Source organism: Notolepis coatsorum (genome assembly GCF_963971535.1).
Source record: "Notolepis coatsorum genome assembly, chromosome: 5".
Taxonomy (NCBI): domain Eukaryota; kingdom Metazoa; phylum Chordata; class Actinopteri; order Aulopiformes; family Paralepididae; genus Notolepis; species Notolepis coatsorum.
Genome location: NC_140169.1, coordinates 161,531,906 through 161,552,156, shown reverse-complemented (window position 1 = coordinate 161,552,156; position 20,251 = coordinate 161,531,906). Strand labels below are relative to the sequence as shown.

The 20,251-nt window shown below is 43.6% G+C and overlaps 1 protein-coding gene across 1 annotated transcript in view; it reads left to right on the top strand.

The window, feature by feature from the left end:
* ubr3 (ubiquitin protein ligase E3 component n-recognin 3) overlaps positions 1–20,251 on the top strand; it is a 242,571-nt gene that overhangs the window by 177,789 nt on the left and 44,531 nt on the right. Inside the window, 3 exon segments of the mRNA XM_084314353.1 lie at positions 2,312–2,417; positions 2,554–2,574; positions 2,669–2,727. Coding sequence (XP_084170479.1) covers positions 2,312–2,417; positions 2,554–2,574; positions 2,669–2,727 — 186 coding nt within the window.

Below are 20,251 nucleotides of genomic sequence, written 5' to 3'. Positions count from 1 at the left end.
AAACTGAGTGGTACAGTAGTATAATGACTTAAGTCTAGCCCTGTAGTGGAAACCAGGCTTTAGTCATCCACTCTCACTTAGCAGCAGAAGAGAGTTGTACAGTAGTAGTATACATGATGACTAACCCTTGGTTAGCCCGGTTTGGCCCTGCTGTGGAAACCAAGCTTTAGTCACCTCCCTCTCACTTAGTGGCAGAAGAGAGTTGTAGAGTAGTATACATAATGACTAAGCCGGCACGGTGGTGTAGTGGTTAACACTGTCGCCTCACAGCTAGAAGGTCCAGGGTTCGATTCCCGCTTGGGGGCCCGGTTGCCGTGTTGCCAGGTACCCAGGTGGGGTATTTCCCAGGTCTTTCTGTGTGGAGTTTGCATGTTCTCCCCCTCTGTGCTCGCAAGGGTTTCCCCTCCAGATAAGATAAACCCAATGGAAAAACATGCACAACAACAGATTGCTAACGCTGTTGCGTTCCCTGACGAAGACAGACAGGAGCACTTGGATTGGTCCCCGGGGCGCGGCCCCACGCCGCGGCCCCTATCTGCTCCCGGCTGCCCTTGGGGCGGGGGAGGACGACGGGATGGGTCAAGTGCAGAGTCTTGATTTCATTAGCGACCCAAAGAAAAAAATTGCTTGTGTGTGTTCCTGTGTGTGCCGCCCATCACATGTGTGTGTCACTGCATGATGATTAAAGACTTCTTCAAAAAGTCCAGTTATTATTATTAGGGATGTCCGATATTATCGGCCTACCGATATTATCGGCCGATATCGGCATTAAAATGTGATATCGGAAAATATTGGTATCGGTTTTCAAAAAAAAATTTTTTTTACATTTCTATAACTTTTATTTACCCAGGCAAGCAAGTAAGAACAAATTCTGATTTTATTTATTGTCAAAAGTATGCATAATGTTGTGTTAATTCCACAACAAGAGATATGTAATGTTAATTACCTGAAATTATTCCATTTTTTGGGGGGGGTAACCCTGCATATATCGGTATCGGTTGATATCGGTATCGGAAATTAAGAGTTGGACAATATCGGTATATCGGTATCGGTAAAAAAGCCAATATCGAGCATCCCTAATTATTATTATTATTATTATTATTATTATTATTATTATTATAGCCTTGGCCAGCCCTGTTGTGGAAACCAGGCATTAGTCACCTCTCCTCTCGTTGCCCATGCTGTGTCAGTGTTCGCCTGCAGATGGCAGTGTTGCTCTAGGTATGGACAGTCTCCTCACACATGTCAATATTGCAGAGCTGGGGTTTTTAAGTGTTTTGCTGCATTAAAACGTCATAACTCTCTGGGAAAACGACAAAGAATCAAATGGGATTGTTGTTGTGGCCTTGTCTCTTCACGGCTGTTGCCGCCTGGATGGCGGTCACCTCAAACAGGCCTGCTTCGTGTGTAGAAGGTGGCGTCTGTGTGCAATAGACCCGGGGAACGATGGAAAATGTTAGGATTAATGTGACTTATGTTTGAGAGGACGTTTCACACATTCGTCCCTGTGCTTGTTGTGTGAACTGTTAACGGGCCACACTAACTCGTATTTAGGTCATAATGGTGAAAAGTAGGTTAATTTAGTTTCTGGGCTAATGAGACGAGAAGAGAAGGGCACGGTTAAGGGTACACACGCGCCTGTCGTGACACATTTACTGTCCTTTTTCTCGAGACCTTCATCAAAGATGCACTGTTTTTTAAGTTGTCTTTTTCTTGTCGTCTTTTTAGACGACCCCTGTGCGTTCGTAAACGGAGTCATCCTCGTTAGTAGGGTTGGGCATCGTTTGGATTTGAACGATTCCGGTTCCGATTCCGACTCTCCATTTCGATTCCTGTTCTAAACGATTCTCGATTCCGATTCTTTGAGGTGCAGGTCAAAACAGGTCACAGCTTATTTCGCAGGAGATTATTATTGTTTTTTTTAAATCTTTACTTTTTTTCATACTATTCACATTGTCAGTTAACTTGATACAGTTTAATTTGGTTGCTGTACTGTAACTAGGGTATTCATTAACAAAGTATATATATATATATATATATATATTTTTTTATCGAAATTAAGAATCGAAATGCAAATATGTTACTTCCGGTTACAGAACCGGAAGTTAGGAACCGGTCCCTATTAGAACCGGTTCTCGGTGCCCAACCCTACTTGTTAGTTCCTGCTGTAATTGATATTTTTTTTGTGACATTTACGGGGGCCAGTTTCCAATACAGTTGGGGTTTTGAATTCTCTCCAACAGCGTGAGTTTGGTCCCTGTGGAGAGTTGTGTTTTGATATAGAAGCTCTCCCCTTGTGTTTGTGTTGCAGACCAGCTGTTCCACGTCCTGGCGATGCACATGCGGCTGTACAGCATCGACTCAGCCTACAACCCCTGGACCAAGCTGACCCAGATCACCCCCCCCAGGGAGCCAGAGTGAGTGACCCCCCCCCCTCCCCTCTCCCCCCCCCAGATCACCCCCCAGGGAGCCAGAGTGAGTGACCCCCCCCCCAGATCACCCCCCCCCCAGGGAGCCAGAGTGAGTGACCCCCCCCTCCCCTCCCCCCCCCAGATCACCTCCCAGGGAGCCAGAGTGAGTGACCCCCCCCCCTCCCAATCCCTCCCAGCTCACCCCAACTCACCCCAGCCAGAGTGAGTGACCCCCCTCCCCTCCAAATCCCTCCCAGCTCACCCCAACTCACCCCAGCCAGAGTGAGTGACCCCCCCCCAGCTCACACCAGCCAGAGTGACCCCCCCCCCCCAGCTCACACCAGCCAGAGAGCCAGAGTGAGTGAAATCTATTTCTCTGTAACCATTGCTTTCCCAAAACCCCCCGCCCAGTTTGCACACAAGCATATAATCACAGCACCACTTTCCTCTCCCTCTCCCTCTCTCTCTCCCTCTCCCTCTCCCCCTCTCCCTCTCTCTAAGCACTCTAACCCCCCTCCCCACACACACACACAAAGAAGGGCTAAAAACAGAAAAAGGGACCATCCGCGGTTGCCATAGATACCAATAATTGCCGCATCTGGCAAATTACTGGGTGCTCCGCGGAGAGCGAAATGACCCTGTCACACAATCAGTGCATGGAGAACACCAAGACACACCGTACCAAACCACACTGTACCAAGACACACCGTACCACCAAACCACACTGAACCAAACCACACTGTACCAAACCACACTGAACCAAACCACACTGAACCAAGACACACTGAACTAAACCACACTGAACCAAACCACACTGTACCTGAACCAAACCACACTGTACCAAACCACACTGAACCAAACCACACTGAACCAAACCACACTGTACCAAACCACACTGTACCAAACCACACTGAACCAAACCACACTGAACCAAACCACACTGAACCAAACCACACTGAACCAAACCACACTGAACCAAACCACACTGTACCAAACCACACTGTACCAAACCACACTGAACCAAGACACACTGTACCAAACCACACTGAACCAAACCACACTGAACCAAACCACACTGTACCAAACCACACTGTACCAAACCACACTGAACCAAACCACACTGTACCAAACCACACTGTACCAAACCACACTGTACCAAGACACACTGTACCAAACCACAATGTACCAAACCACACTGAACCAAACCACACTGTACCAAGACACACTGTACCAAACCACACTGAACCAAACCACACTGTACCAAACCACACTGTACCAAACCACACTGAACCAAACCACACTGTACCAAACCACACTGTACCAAACCACACTGAACCAAACCACACTGTACCAAACCACACTGAACCAAGACACACTGAACCAAACCACACTGTACCAAACCACACTGTACCAAACCACACTGAACCAAGACACACTGAACCAAACCACACTGAACCAAACCACACTGTACCAAACCACACTGAACCGAGATACACTGAACCAAACCACGCTGTACCAAACCACACTGAACCAAGACACACTGAACCAAACCACACTGAACCAAACCACACTGTACCAAACCACACTGTACCAAACCACACTGAACCAAACCACACTGAACCGAGATACACTGAACCAAACCACACTGTACCAAGACACATCGTACCAAACCACACTGTACCAAGACACACTGTACCAAGAGACACATCGTACCAAACCACAATGTACCAAACCACACTGTACCAAACCACACTGAACCAAACCACACTGTACCAAACCACACTGAACCAAGACACACCGTACCAAGACACATCGTACCAAGACACATCGTACCAAACCACACTGAACCAAGACACACCGTACCAAGACACATCGTACCAAACCACACTGTACCAAACCACACTGAACCAAACCACACTGTACCAAACCACACTGTACCAAGACACATCGTACCAAACCACACTGTACCAAACCACACTGAACCAAACCACACTGTACCAAGACACACTGTACCAAACCACACTGTACCAAACCACACTGTACCAAGACACACCGTACCAAACCACACTGTACCAAACCACACTGTACTAAACCACACCGTACCAAACCACACTGTACCAAACCACACTGTACCAAGACACACCGTACCAAACCACACTGTACCAAACCACACTGTACTAAACCACACCGTACCAAACCACACTGTACCAAACCACACTGTACTAAACCACACCGTACCAAACCACACTGTACCAAGACACACTGAACCAAGACACACTGTACCAAACCACACTGAACCAAACCACACTGTACCAAGACACACTGTACCAAACCACACTGAACCAAACCACACTGTACCAAGACACACTGTACCAAACCACACTGTACCAAACCAAACCACACTGAACCAAACCACACTGTACCAAGACACACTGTACCAAACCACACTGTACCAAACTACACTGAACCAAGACACATCGTACCAAACCACACTACCAAGACACACCGTACCAAACCACACTGTACCAAACCACACTGTACCAAGACACACCGTACCAAACCACACCGTACCAAACCACACTGTACCAAACCACACTGTACCAAACCACACTGTACCAAGACACACCGTACCAAACCACACTGTACCAAACCACACTGAACCAAGACACACTGTACCAAACCACACTGTACCAAGACACACTGTACCAAACCACACTGTACCAAACCACACTGTACCAAGACACACTGTACCAAACCACACTACCAAACCACACTGTACCAAACCACACTGAACCAAGATACACTGAACCAAACCACACTGAACCAAACCAGACTGAACCAAACCACACTGAACCGAGATACACTGAACCAAACCACACTATACCAAGACACATCGTACCAAACCACACTGTACCAAGACACACTGTACCAAGAGACACATCGTACCAAACCACAATGTACCAAACCACACTGTACCAAACCACACTGAACCAAACCACACTGTACCAAACCACACTGAACCAAGACACACCGTACCAAGACACATCGTACCAAGACACATCGTACCAAACCACACTGAACCAAGACACACCGTACCAAGACACATCGTACCAAACCACACTGTACCAAACCACACTGTACCAAACCACACTGTACCAAACCACACTGTACCAAACCACACTGTACCAAACCACACTGTACCAAGACACATCGTACCAAACCACACTGTACCAAGACACACCGTACCAAACCACACTGTACCAAACCACACTGTACCAAACCACACTGTACCAAACCACACTGAACCAAGACACACTGTACCAAACCACACTGTACCAAGACACACTGTACCAAACCACACTGTACCAAGACACACTGTACCAAACCACACTGTACCAAACCACACTGTACCAAACCACACTGTACCAAGACGCACTGTACCAAACCACACTGTACCAAGACACACCGTACCAAACCACACTGTACCAAACCACACTGTACCAAGACACACTGTACCAAACCACACTGTACCAAGACGCACTGTACCAAACCACACTGTACCAAACCACACTGTACCAAGACACACTGTACCAAACCACACTGTACCAAACCACACTGTACCAAGACGCACTGTACCAAACCACACTGTACCAAGACACACCGTACCAAACCACACTGTACGAAACCACACTGTACCAAGACACACTGTACCAAACCACACTCAACCAAACCACACTTTTTTATCATTCTTTCCCAAAGAAGAGAGGCCTAGAAGCGTGGCTAACGCTAATGGCACGCATACCAGAGGCTAACTGCCTACGAAAACAGGCACAGAGGCACTGAAAGAGGATTTCACCTCATCTAATGAACACACTAGACTAGACAAATATCAAGATGTATCCATCAGTAGGGTTGGGCACCGAAAACCGGTTCTAATAGGAACCGGTTCCTAACTTCCGGTTCTGGAAGTGGCCCAAATATGATGTCCTTGCTCATTATGTGACTGGGATCTGTTTGTTTTGTGTGAACGGCACAGATGACATGGAATCTGATCTTTTCAATTCCGGTTTGGGCCACTTTCACAATGTGGTCCTAAATCAGATACAGGTCTGATTGATCTTGTCATGTGACCTCAGTCTGCAGAACAGGCATGATGCGACTTTTCGACATTTGTCGAAACAAATCTTACGTCAATCTTCTTTTATTGTTCATTTGCACATGCAGGTCAGTCCAGGAGCGTGACCGGTTCACACTGGAATCTGATATTGACCACATTCATTAAGATATATAATAATAATACATTATATGATCAGTCAAACTAGGTGTTCTTAAGTCCTAAACCCTACTTAGTGATATTAGGTGAGCAACAACCTTTCCTCCAGTTAGTTAAGACTAAGCGTTTAGAAGAAGATAATTTTATTGTCAATGTACAAGAGGGAAATTTGCCTATCCCTCCTAGTTATGCATACACAGTCCTCATATCCCTCCTAGTTACACATACACAGTCCTCATATCCCTCCTAGTTACACATACACACAGTCCTCATATCCCTCCTAGTTACACACACACACACAGTCCTCATATCCCTCCTAGTTACACACGCACACAGTCCTCATATCCCTCCTAGTTACACACACACACTGTCCTCATATCCCTCCTAGTTACACACACACACTGTCCTCATATCCCTCCTAGTTACACATTCACACAGTCCTCATCCCTCCTAGTTACACACACACACAGTCCTCATATCCCTCCTAGTTACACTTACACACAGTCCTCATATCCCTCCTAGTTACACATACACACAGTCCTCATATCCCTCCTAGTTACACATTCACACAGTCCTCATATCCCTCCTAGTTACACACACACAGTCCTCATATCCCTCTTAGTTACACATACACACAGTCCTCATATCCCTCCTAGTTACACACAGTCCTCATATCCCTCCTAGTTACACATAAACACAGTCCTCATATCCCTCCTAGTTACACACAGTCCTCATATCCCTCCTAGTTACACACAGTCCTCATATCCCTCCTAGTTACACACACAGTCCTCATATCCCTCCTAGTTACACATTCACACAGTCCTCATATCCCTCCTAGTTACACATACACACAGTCCTCGTATCCCTCCTAGTTACACAGTCTTCATATCCCTCCTAGTTACACACAGTCTTCATATCCCTCCTAGTTACACAGTCTTCATATCCCTCCTAGTTACACACAGTCCTCATATCCCTCCTAGTTACACACAGTCCTCATATCCCTCCTAGTTACACACAGTCCTCATATCCCTCCTAGTTACACACAGTCCTCATATCCCTCCTAGTTACACACAGTCCTCATATCCCTCCTAGTTACACACAGTCCTTATATCCCTCCTAGTTACACACAGTCCACCACACATGCATTTCATCAGAGAGGTCAGAAGTCAGGGTTGCTAGCAGTGCAGCGGTCACCAGCTCACAGCTGGAATATACACCCTCCTGCCAGGGATCGAACCGGCGACCTTTCGGTTACCGACCGGCCTCTTTACCTCTCTAGGCCATCCTTGTCCTCCCGACTAGCGTGAAACGGTTTACACCTGTTACTATTAAAGCACTCGCAGCCTGGCCTGTATTCTCAGCGGAGCCGTTTGGTGTTAAAAATACCTTGTTAGAGAGTCAGGGGGGCGGCGTTGTCATTGACACCCGTAGGCAGTCAAGCTGCTCTGTTTTAAGTAGGACAGGGAGAGATGCTCTTGTGTCTCTCCGTTAAAAACATACACTTACAGACTTTTTATTCTGTCGTCGAGTTTTTGGTTTTCGAGGGATTTAGGCTCGTTATTTACGGTATGATTGACTTCTATCGCAGGAGCCGGTGATTCGCTGTTATTATTATTGTTGATTGTCTTTCAATATTATGGCATCAAATCACGGTGCAATTCTGATGACGTGGCCTAATTGAATTATTAAATGCCAAGTCAAGTGTTCCTTTATTAATCCCTTTAGGGAAATTCAAGCGTCATAGCAGCATGGGGGGGGGGGGGCAGGTACGATAGATAGTAATAATAATAGAACATAAACGTGCAAGTAGTAATAATGATAATAGTGATAACAGTAGTAGTAGTGAACAGTAGTGAGTGGCAGGATTCAATCAGACAGTAGTAATGGTGATGATGGTATACATGGTCCAAACCGTAGTAACACACTGTACCAGAGTCCTAACGGTGCTTATTGCTGAACGTGCACATACCCGTATTAACCCTTTCACTGCCACACTACAGAAGGTTAACCCTTTACTGTAGTGTGGCAGTGAAAGGGTTAACCTGCTGTTGTGTGGCAGTGAAAGGGTTAACATTCTGTGTATTGTCACAGTGAAAGGGTTAACCAGTGCGGCAGGCAAAGGGTTAACTTGTCTGATTAACCCATTTAGACCTGAAACGCCTGCTATTAATGCATTATATAGCCTGCATATACACACACACACATTTGTTTCCCAGATTCAATGTGTTAACAAAGGTCCCAGCGACTGAAACGTGACTATTTTTTACTTAAATATAAAAAAAATGATATATATTATATTATATATGATGATATACTTTTTATTATATTATTATATTATCAAAGAATTTTGGTTGAGCATCACACTTTACATCACCATGCTGTTTTATGCAATACAGATGCGTTGTCTAATGTAATCTCACATGTACGCAAGAAGATATTTAGTTATACGAATCAAAACATTTAATCATGGTTATTATCATGATACTACTGTTGGAAGATGATGTGTAAGAGCCACGTTGTTTAGGCAGAGAGTGAGAGCCGCGTCGCAACAAATAACACTTATAAATATTCACAGGACATACTTGACTATAAGGCTGAACAGAATGGGCCTGAAACAAGACTCAAAATGCTCCCAATGTACAAATGGAGACGAAGGGACATTTATGCACATGTATTGGGACTGCCCACCAGTTAAGGCATTCTGGAAAGATGTGACCCATCAATTATCAAAACTCGTATCTTGGAATATACCAGTACACCCCTCTGTATTGCTTTTAAATTATGTTTTTGAGTTTGCAGTAAATCCACAGCTAAAGAGATTGGTCTTATCGGGTATCACAGTTGCTAAAAAAACTGATCGCATCACGCTGGTTTCAACCGGAAAAAATGTGCCGGAAAGTTTGGTCTCTTACATATCTAGATGTGATATATCAAGAAATATCTACAGCAAGAATTCTGGGTCTCAACGAATCCAAAATGTCAATGTGGGTAGAAGTGGTGGAGAGAATAAAAGCTAGCTTATAATGGTAGTGTCTGGTTAGGAGTGAGGGATAATGGAGGTACTATCCAAGGAGGGGTCCGGGAGGGGGGGGTTCGAGCTGGAGCATATGTGTGTAGGGTTTTAGAAAATAGGTATTAGGGGTATGTTCTATATAAACATTTATATAATTGTAATTTCGCTGGATATACACTGTATACGGTTAAAATGTTATTATAGACTTTTTTTTGTATCTTGTTTCTGTACTTGCATGTAATTTTAACCACCTTGACTGTTAGTTTCATTATGCATTATGTGTTGAGTACTGACTTTTAATAATTTTTGTTTTGCAATAATAAAAAAAATATAAAAAAAAAAAAAAAAAAATGGTTGAGCATCACACTTTACATCACCATGCTGTTTTATGCAATACAGATGCGTTGTCTAATGTAATCTCACATGTACGCAAGAAGATATTTAGTTATACGAATCAAAACATTTAATCATGGTTATTATCATGATACTACTGTTGGAAGATGATGTGTAAGAGCCACGTTGTTTAGGCAGAGTGTGAGAGCCGCGTCGCAACAAACACTTATAAATATTCACTGGTTACGTATTGGGGTCATAACTGAATATGAGACTTTTCTCTTCTTTTTGCTGAAAAGGTGCACTCGCCTTACTACTATGCACTCAGGACTGTAGCACTATATCTGTACATACCTGCATATAATCCTTTACATACCTGTAGATACTATATCTATATTATCTGTACATATCCCTTAACTACTCTTACTAGTTACACTGCTGGCCAGTATGACTTACTACCATAAGTATCACTGTACATACTACTATAACACTACATACAATACATCCAATTAGCATTATTACTCGGTATTACTCATTTTTATATACTTCAGTTTAATCACCTGTACATTGTATATTACTATCGCACTTTACGGTTACATTTGCACTCTGGTTGGATGCCAAACTTCTTTTGGTTGTACTTGTGCTGCATGATGACAATACATTCGAATCTAATCTAAGATATAGGGTATATTAGGGCTGCCACTTAATTTTTAGTAATTCATTCATTTTAAAGTTAATTAATAAATAAATAAATCATATTGAAGGAATCCAAAGTAAAATATAGTTAAGTCGTCACAATCCTCTATTATAATGTGGGCTGCATATAATATATTCAGCAGCCTCGTGCCTTCTCATGATCTCAAGCATCCACCAAGCAATGAGTAGCCTGAAAAAAGAGAATTGTAGGCTCACAATACGCGGTCACTCAACTTCCACACGAACAATCTTACTGACCCTCAGCAGCTAGAGTTGTACCTTTCCTTCCTGCTGACTTGTTGTTGTACAGACCTTGTAAGTCGCTTTGGATAAAAGCGGTCTAAATGTAAATGTAGGCCCAATCCTACCCCCTGGCCCTACCCCTCTGTTTGGCACGTGGCCACATAGGGCAAGGTGTCCCGATTTCTTTTGTGGATTTCGAGGTAGTTATGTAGCCACTGGCCTCCAAGCAGAGTGTTTCCAGACAGACCTGAAACAGAGGGGTAGAAACTAAAGGACTTCTCTAGACTTCTAGTTTCTTCTCATATGTATATCTTGTACGTATGTGATATGTATATTTTGTGCATATCAGCCTATTAGGTTTTTCCAGAACTCAACACCTTTAACTCTTTGACTGCCACGCTGTTTTTCCATCTGTACTCCCTGGCACTAGGCGTTTTTTTGACCATTTTCACGCTATCCCATGTAAAAAATCGTCCCGTTTAAAAAAAATAATCCAGTTCTGTTTCCTGGAACGCGACATATGACGTGTTATGTGCACATGTCATGCAGGTTTCTCGCCTGCCACCTATATTATTTCCAGGTCAAAGGTAACATGACAATAGTAGAATGATTATCAAATGGGGAGGGGGGGGGGCCCCGGAATCATTTTCTGACACTGGGATCATTACAAAGGCATGTTTTATGATGGGGTTTGGTAAAATAGACGTTACCTTTGTCAGCAGGTCCACCAGAACCCTGTCCACTCCGAAGTGTCTTGGGTCAGAACAATAAATAATGTTAGTTGGCCCTGGCAGCGTCCAACAGATAACGTTATCGTTACATCCAAACAGCCTGTTTGAAAATACTCAATTCCAACATAGTCTGGTGAAAACGCACCTTATGCTATGGATGGATCGTCACCGTTTGTCCTCTTCATAATAATCTCCAATAGTTCGCTCGTCTAGGCGATCGCCATTGCCGAACGTTAGTTAGCCCTAGTCTGGAGTGCTCTCAACTCTAGTGTTGGCGACTACCGCGGAGCGGTGAACAGATGTTACATGCTCGGCCGGTTTGACTATAGTATTTTTATGATTTACCAGAAGTGCTGAGTCCAATGTAGTCTGGTGAAAACGCACCTTATCATCCATAAGTGTGATCGTTTTGTCCTCTTCATAATAATCTCCAATAGTTTGCTCGCCATTGCATAGGCAGTTCGCAGGCTAGTGGCTACTACTCTGGCCAGCAGTGAGTGGAGAAGCATCCATCTGCAGACAGTCAGAGCACAGCGCTCAGGCCCCACGCTTTCAGCCCCTGCGCTCTCAGGCTCCGTGCTCTCCCAATGGCTGATTTGGGTCACGAGACCGCCACGAGACCGTCGCCATCTTAGCGCCACCCACCCAATGGCTGATTTGGGTCACGAGACCACCGCCATCTTAGCGCCACCCACCCAATGGCTGATTTGGGTCACGAGACCCAAAGCTAAACCCTATTGATGTGAAGTCTAAATAACATGAGGATGCCGTCATTATTGCACTACTGAGTTATTTGCTGCTATGTTTCAATATTATAAGAAGAATTATAATAATACTTTTGAGTTTTATATTGTTTAAAACTTCAACAGCAGAAGCTTATATGCTAACCATCAAAACATTAAAGAATATTTGGAGCAATTCTATAAACCTTTCAATATCATAGCAATATCCGAAACTTGGTTTAGCTCTGAGAAAAAAGTTGACATTGAGTTGAATGGATATGAACGGAGTGTATATTCCACCGCAAGCCAGCAACAAGGTTGCGCTCTCCAGACTCCACGACGAGGTAAATAGAATCCAAGTGGCGAATGTTAACGCCGCCATTTTAGTGCTGGGAGATTTCAATAGCGCCAATCTGAGAAAGGTATTGCCTGACTTCTATCAGCATGTGACTTGCAACACCAGAGGCGGTAACATCCTAGATCACTGTTACACGCAATTTAAAGGTGGCTACAAGGCTCATTCTGATAGTGGCTTTGGTAAGTCAGATCACGCGTCCATCTTTCTTTCACCAAAGTACAAACAGAGAATTAAAAGTACTCCCGTAGTCTCGCGAGAGGTGCAGAAATGGGATTTGACGTCAGAGGAGACGATCCGGTCAGTGTTTCACTACACAGACTGGAATGTGTTCCGCGACACGGATAACATTAATGTCTACACGGAGACAGTGCTGGACTATGTTTGTACTAGGGTGAAAGAAACAATCCCCACTACCAAAATGAAAGTTTACCCAAATCAAAAACCCTGGGTAGACAAATCCGTCCGTGAAGCTCTGAGAGAGCGCACCAAAGCATACAACGACGGCCTAGTGGCAGGCAACATGAATGACCACAAGGTGGCGCGATACAACGTAAGGAGGACAGTGTCAGAGGCCAAACGACGCTACAGGGATAAAATTGAACTCCAGTTTGAACAAGCTGACTCTAGAGCTATGTGGCAGGGGCTCAAAACAATGACAGACTACAAAGGCGCCTCCCTCAAACTGAACAGTGACATCTCCTTAGCAAATGACCTCAATACCTTCTATGCGAGGTTTGATGCTGGTAATAACAACACCAGCTCACAAGCCTCGGCAATGGGGGGGGGGGGGGTCGGCTGCTGATGGAGGCGCAGTGTTCAGGGTAACAGAGCATGAGGTGAGGCGGACCTTTAAAAAAGTGAATATCAGGAAGGCAGCAGGTCCGGACGGCATCCCCGGCCGCGTCCTAAAAGTCTGTGCCGACCAACTGGCCCCAGTATTCACTGACATATTTAACCTGTCCTTAGAACAGGCTGTCATCCCCACCTGCCTGAAGAAGTCCACTATTATCCCTGTACCCAAAAAATCCAAGCCTGCTTGCCTCAACGACTACCGCCCTGTAGCTCTCACCTCCATAGCCATGAAGTGCTTTGAGAAGCTAGTAAAGGGCTACATCTGCTCCTCCCTCCCCATCAACATGGACCCCCTGCAATTTGCATACCGCCCCAACAGGTCCACGGAGGACGCCATATCCCATGTGCTGCACACAGCAGCATCACACCTGGACAAGAGGCAGGGGAACTATGTGAGAATGCTATTCATCGACTACAGCTCGGCATTCAATACCATAGTCCCCTCCATACTCATAGCCAAGCTCAGGGACCTGGGCTTGGGCTATGACCTCTGCCAGTGGGTCTTGGACTTCCTGACTGGCAGACCCCAGGTGGTGAGAGCAGGCAACTGCACCTCCTCATCCATCACCCTCAACATAGGGGCCCCCCAGGGCTGTGTTCTGAGTCCCCTCCTCTACTCCCTGTACACACACGACTGTGTGGCTCAGCGGAGTAGCAATACAATCATCAAATTTGCTGACGACACAGTGGTGGTGGGCCTGATCTCTGCCAACGACGAGAGGGCCTACCTGGAAGAGGTCAAGGTCCTGGCGGGATGGTGCCAGGAAAACAGCCTCTCCCTGAACGTCAGCAAAACAAAGGAGATGATTGTGGACTTCAGGAGGTCGGGGGTCAAGGACTACAGCCCCCTCAGCATCGACGGGGCACCGGTTGAGAGAGTCAACAGCTTTAAGTACCTCGGAGCCTACATATCCGAGGACTTGACATGGACCACACACATTGACAGTGTTGTGAAGAAGGCACGACAACGCCTCTACTTCCTCAGGCGCCTAAGGAAGTTCCAAGTCAGCCAGAAGATCCTTAAGAACTTCTACTCATGTACAATAGAGAGCATCTTGACCGGCAACATCACCTCCTGGTTTGGGAATAGCACTGCACAAGACCGAAGCAGACTACAAAGAGTGACACGTTCAGCCGAACGCACAATTGGAGGGGGGCTCCCCACCCTCCAGAACATTTACTACAAGCGTTGCAAGGGCAAGGCTAAGAGAATCATTAAAGACTCCAGTCACCCGAACAACTGCCTCTTTGAACTGCTGCGGTCAGGCAAGCGATACCGGAGTCTCAAGGCGAGCACAGAAAGACTCAGAAGAAGCTTCTATCCCCAGGCCATCAGGCTGCTAAACGAACAATGAATGAACACTACACAACAACAACCACCAAACGCACATAGCACACACATCCACACGCACACACTCACTTTAAACAAACACACTGTAGCACCCACTCCACACACTTTATAGCACACACCCACTTTAAACAAACACACTGTAGCACCCACTCCCCACACTTTATATTTATGGATGAAGGATTGCACTACAACTCGTACACCTTACTGTAAATTGTACCTAAAATTGTACCTCATCCCATTTCTGCTTTGCACTAGATAGTACTGTACATTAGTACACTGCATAGTATTGTGTATTGTATATTATATGGTAACTCAGAACATTGTACATATGTCTATACCGAACACTGTGACCTCATTTTTCTTCTTCTAAATTCATGCTATATTATGTTATTATGTTATTTGATACTATCTTGTCTAGCACAGTCTCTGGAGCGTAACAGTAAGAAGCATTTTGTATGAAAGTATTCTGTACTTCTGTATGACAACTATTAAAGAACTTGAATTATATTAACAGGATTGGGAAAAGAGGTGGGGGTGTAGCCCTATATATAAAAAATAGCCTCAAAGGTTGTAGAATGCATCTCAACTACCATTGACAACTTGATGGATTGTATCTCAGTAGAGATCTGAGAAACGTGATTGTCAGTTGTGTATACAGAGCTCCAGATTCCAGCATTGAAGCATTTAAAGCCCATGGTTAGACTAGTGTATTTGTGGCGTTTTTTTATACGTTTTTTAATACGTTTCATGTCCCTATTACACAGAAATTCGTTTTTTTGTGGATACGGCTGAAACGCAAAATTGTGTTTGCGTTTTGGAGAAACGCTAAAAAACGCGCAGACAACAGCGTGTAGTCTGCATGAGCCGTTGTTGCGAAAACGCCCATGCACAGTAGATACCATCTGCATGCCCTTCCGGTGACAGAGAGCTGTCCCAAACCAAATAGCTGCAGCTACTATGTGTTGTCAAGTTATTGTTATAAGGACCCCAGTCCAAGCTACAACAGTCTGCATTCCCTTAACAATTGTTTGTATTGAGCCGTATTGTATTGTACCCATATGCAATATGTTAAAGAAAGTTTACATCCATTCATTCTGCTAGCATTACCGATTGGCACTGCCACTGGATAACATGAGCTAGTGTTAGCTATCAAACCCTGTTAGCTCAAAGCTCCTCTTTCAACTTAACAAGCATTAAACAAAATGGCCCAGTCATCTATTCACCTTTGTTTAATACACACAGCGTTGTCTCTAATGTTATCTAACCACTGATAGCTCCCGATATCATCAGTTTGGTGCTGGCTAAGTAGCGTGAGCTAACGTTAGCTTCTAGCCACAATGCTATACTGTTATAATGGCAAATTCCATTGACGTTAGCATGCAGCTAACAATGCTACCGATCGTTTTTTAGACTAAACTATCCGCTCTTGGTGGTCACTTGCATGGAGGTGTTATTTGCCAAGACTCAGAAGGTTACATTCATCTGTGGGGATTGATTGGATGTTGTCGGATTGTTTCAAACAAAGTGGGCAGAAGATATGATCTTTGAGCCAAGACACAAATTACATTTAACTAAAACGATCTTTTCTTTGTGCTCGACAAAAGAGAAATTGTGACGATATCCATCTGTAAAAACACGACTAGTGGGGGCTGCCATGACGGTCAAATAGTAAACAACACCCCACAGCACAGCGTGTCTCCGCGAGTAGGGTCCAGCTGCAGCACCGGAGAATCCTCTCAAGGGGCAAGCCTGTGGCAGCCACGAACCTACTACTTTCTATATAGCAGCTGGGAGGTGCGCTGTTTTAAGTGAGCGACGAGCGTGAGTTATTGGATTGATTGATTGATTGAACATCCGAGCTGCTTCTATAGAAAGAAGGTTCGTGGCTGCCACAGGATTGCCCAGTGAGAGGATTCTCCGGCGCTGCAGCTGGACCCTATTGGTCTCAGTCCGGAGAGGAGAACTGCGCTGCAGCTCGCTACCAATCTACATAAAAATAACTCAGTAACTAACGAACCATTCAGTATTTAATATAACTTATCTTTGGGCATGGGGGAAGCCAAGGTATCAAGTCTTCTCAAGTCAAAAGGCTCAAGTCCAAGTGAAGTCACAAGTCATTGGTATTAAAGTCAAAGTCGAAGTCAAAGTCTTTTTTGATTTGGTCAAGTCAAGTCCAAAGTCATCAAATTCGTGACTCGAGTCTGACTCGAGTCCAAGTCATGTGACTCGAGTCCACACCTCTGTAAATCACTGTACATTCTATATTGCTCACTAGTATACCATATCTGAACTACTGTGTGGAGATTTGGGGTAACACTTATAAAAGTAAAACCATTTGCTATATGCTATACACTACAGTCTATGTGATGTGGTGGGTACGTATGATGGTAATTAAGGAATTATTATACATGACTATTATATGCAAGTAGGCTATGTCTAAGCTATTTTACAATATTATACATGAACTGCTTGTTTTTCTTTTATCTGTTTATTACTTGTTTTTTATTATTATTTATTTTCAATTTATGTTCGAAATAAATAAACTCATTCATTCAAGATATTGTGTGAGCAAAAGTATAGTTACTGGCTGTACAATACTGCTGTAGGCCTATAATACTTATGTAAATAAGTAAGGCAATTGAAATATAACAGAACTTGCGGCATCATATTGTTAATTTTGTTGTCAAAATCTGCAGTACAGCTCAATACACACAATTGTTAACACTTTGGTCGCCAGGCTTATATTCTTAATATACCATCCTCCGCCAGCTCTATTTGTCTATGGGGATGTTTACCTTCTTTGCAGGGCTATAACTTTTTGTATTGCTAAATTGACATTACTATGGCCCATTCAACGTCAAGTATCTATTGTTCAGGGTGTAGCAACGTTATACTTTTTCATTCACATATTCATACTAAAATACGGTCTAAAGTATAAGTATGTTTTTATCGTTTTCTGCAGCTTTCTCCAGAACGTGATTTATAGCCCCAAATGCATTATATTGATGATCAAATACAGTTTGATAGGAATCTGCGCGAGATAAAAAATTTCAAATGGACGTGCTTCTAGAAGTTACTACTGATCATCTGATGTTGACCGGATGGGGGGGGAGGGTCGTTTATAATTCCGTGGCCAACGTTGGATGATTCATCTAGTGTGGGTGATATGATCATTAGAGCAGTTGGTATCGAACACGTTAAAAAATAACGCTGAATCTTACCGTAGCTTCCTCATAGCGTTGGGCGATGAGCGTGGAACAGAAATATTCCTATTATGGGATGTAGAAATATGTGATCCATTTCCAGGTTGTATAATAGTATATACGTCGAAATCATGTTGTTTATCAAGTTTTTGGTAACGGATTGCTATCCGTTGTGTCTAGCTCAAGTCCTGGGACTATTACAGAGTGATCGGACCGAATTGAAATGAGCATCAGCTTCCATTTCCTGTTTCCGCTCTGGGCGATCCGCCGATCGGCCACCAGATGGCGCTCTTGAACCGTTGGAGAGTTGAGAGGGGATCAACAGTAGATCTCAAGTCTCCGGGGGAGAAATATGATTTCGATCACAGATTTTAGAAATATTGATATCAAAGACGTGGTACGGCGTCTTTGGCAGAATGAGCATGGCGGGGAAAGACGTGCTACGCCGTCTTTGGCGACCAAAGTGTTAAGGGGATGCAGACCAGAGAAAGACTTCCGTCTTGTTTACATCAGGGTCCCCCATTTTCAATTCATCATAAATTTACAGTTCCATCCCCCTTGTATATATTTACTGTTAGGATCTCTGTTTAACAGTACTGTATATTTGCATATACTGCAGTACTGCATTGAGTGTCATAAATGTCATTATGGATTGAAAATGGGGGACCCTGATGTAAACTAGACAAAAGTCTTTCTCTGGTCTGCATCCCCTTAACAATTGTGTGTATTGAGCTGTACTGTACTGTACCCATTCTGCAATCTGTTAATTAAAGTTTAAATAAACGCATCGCGGATCTGCCCGCACAGTGCAATACTCCAATTCAGCCATTGGCAATGGGTGGCGCTGCTGAGCGGGCCTGAAAGCGCGGGGCCTGAGAGCGCTGCTCTGCGGCTCTGCAGTTGCATACTATTGAGTGAGTGAGCAAACCCCCCCCTCCCCCACAGTAAACTAGCCCAGTTCAAAAGGTAGGCGATACTGCCACCTATTGGGATTCGATCGTCATTTCAATTCCAATTCACTCAGGTACCAGTATCACACAACAAGGTCCGGCTGACTGTTTAGTATAATAATAATAAAAAAAAAAATTAAAACGAGTATACTCGTTTTTGGTGTTCAATGAGTTAACATGCCACTATTTTAACATACCATTGTTTTACCATTCCACTATTTTAACATGCCACTATCTTAACATGCCACTATTTTAACATGCCAATATTTTAACATGCCATTGTTTTAACATACCATTATTTTAACATGCCATTGTTTTAACATACCATTATTTTAACATGCCATTGTTTTAACGTGTCACTATTTTACCATTCCACTATTTTAACATGCCATTATTTTAACATGCCATTGTTTTAACATACCATTATTTTAACATGCCATTGTTTTAACATACCATTATTTTAACATGCCATTGTTTTAACGTGTCACTATTTTACCATTCCACTATTTTAACATGCCATTATTTTAACATGCCATTGTTTTAACGTGTCACTATTTTACCATTCCACTATTTTAACATGCCATTATTTTAACATGCCATTATTTTAACATGCCATTGTTTTAACATACCATTATTTTAACATGCCATTGTTTTAACATACCATTATTTTAACATGCCATTGTTTTAACGTGTCACTATTTTACCATTCCACTATTTTAACATGCCATTATTTTAACATGCCATTGTTTTAACGTGTCACTATTTTACCATTCCACTATTTTAACATGCCATTATTTTAACATGCCATTATTTTAACATGCCATTGTTTTAACATACCATTATTTTAACATGCCATTGTTTTAACATACCATTATTTTAACATGCCATTGTTTTAACGTGTCACTATTTTACCATTCCACTATTTTAACATGCCATTATTTTAACATGCCATTGTTTTAACGTGTCACTATTTTACCATTCCACTATTTTAACATGCCATTATTTTAACATGCCATTGTTTTTTTAACACCGTCTTCTTCTGTATTCACCATTTCACCCCCCCCCCCCCACGTGTATTTAATCGTTTGTGTTGTCGTCCCACACACAGCGGCTTT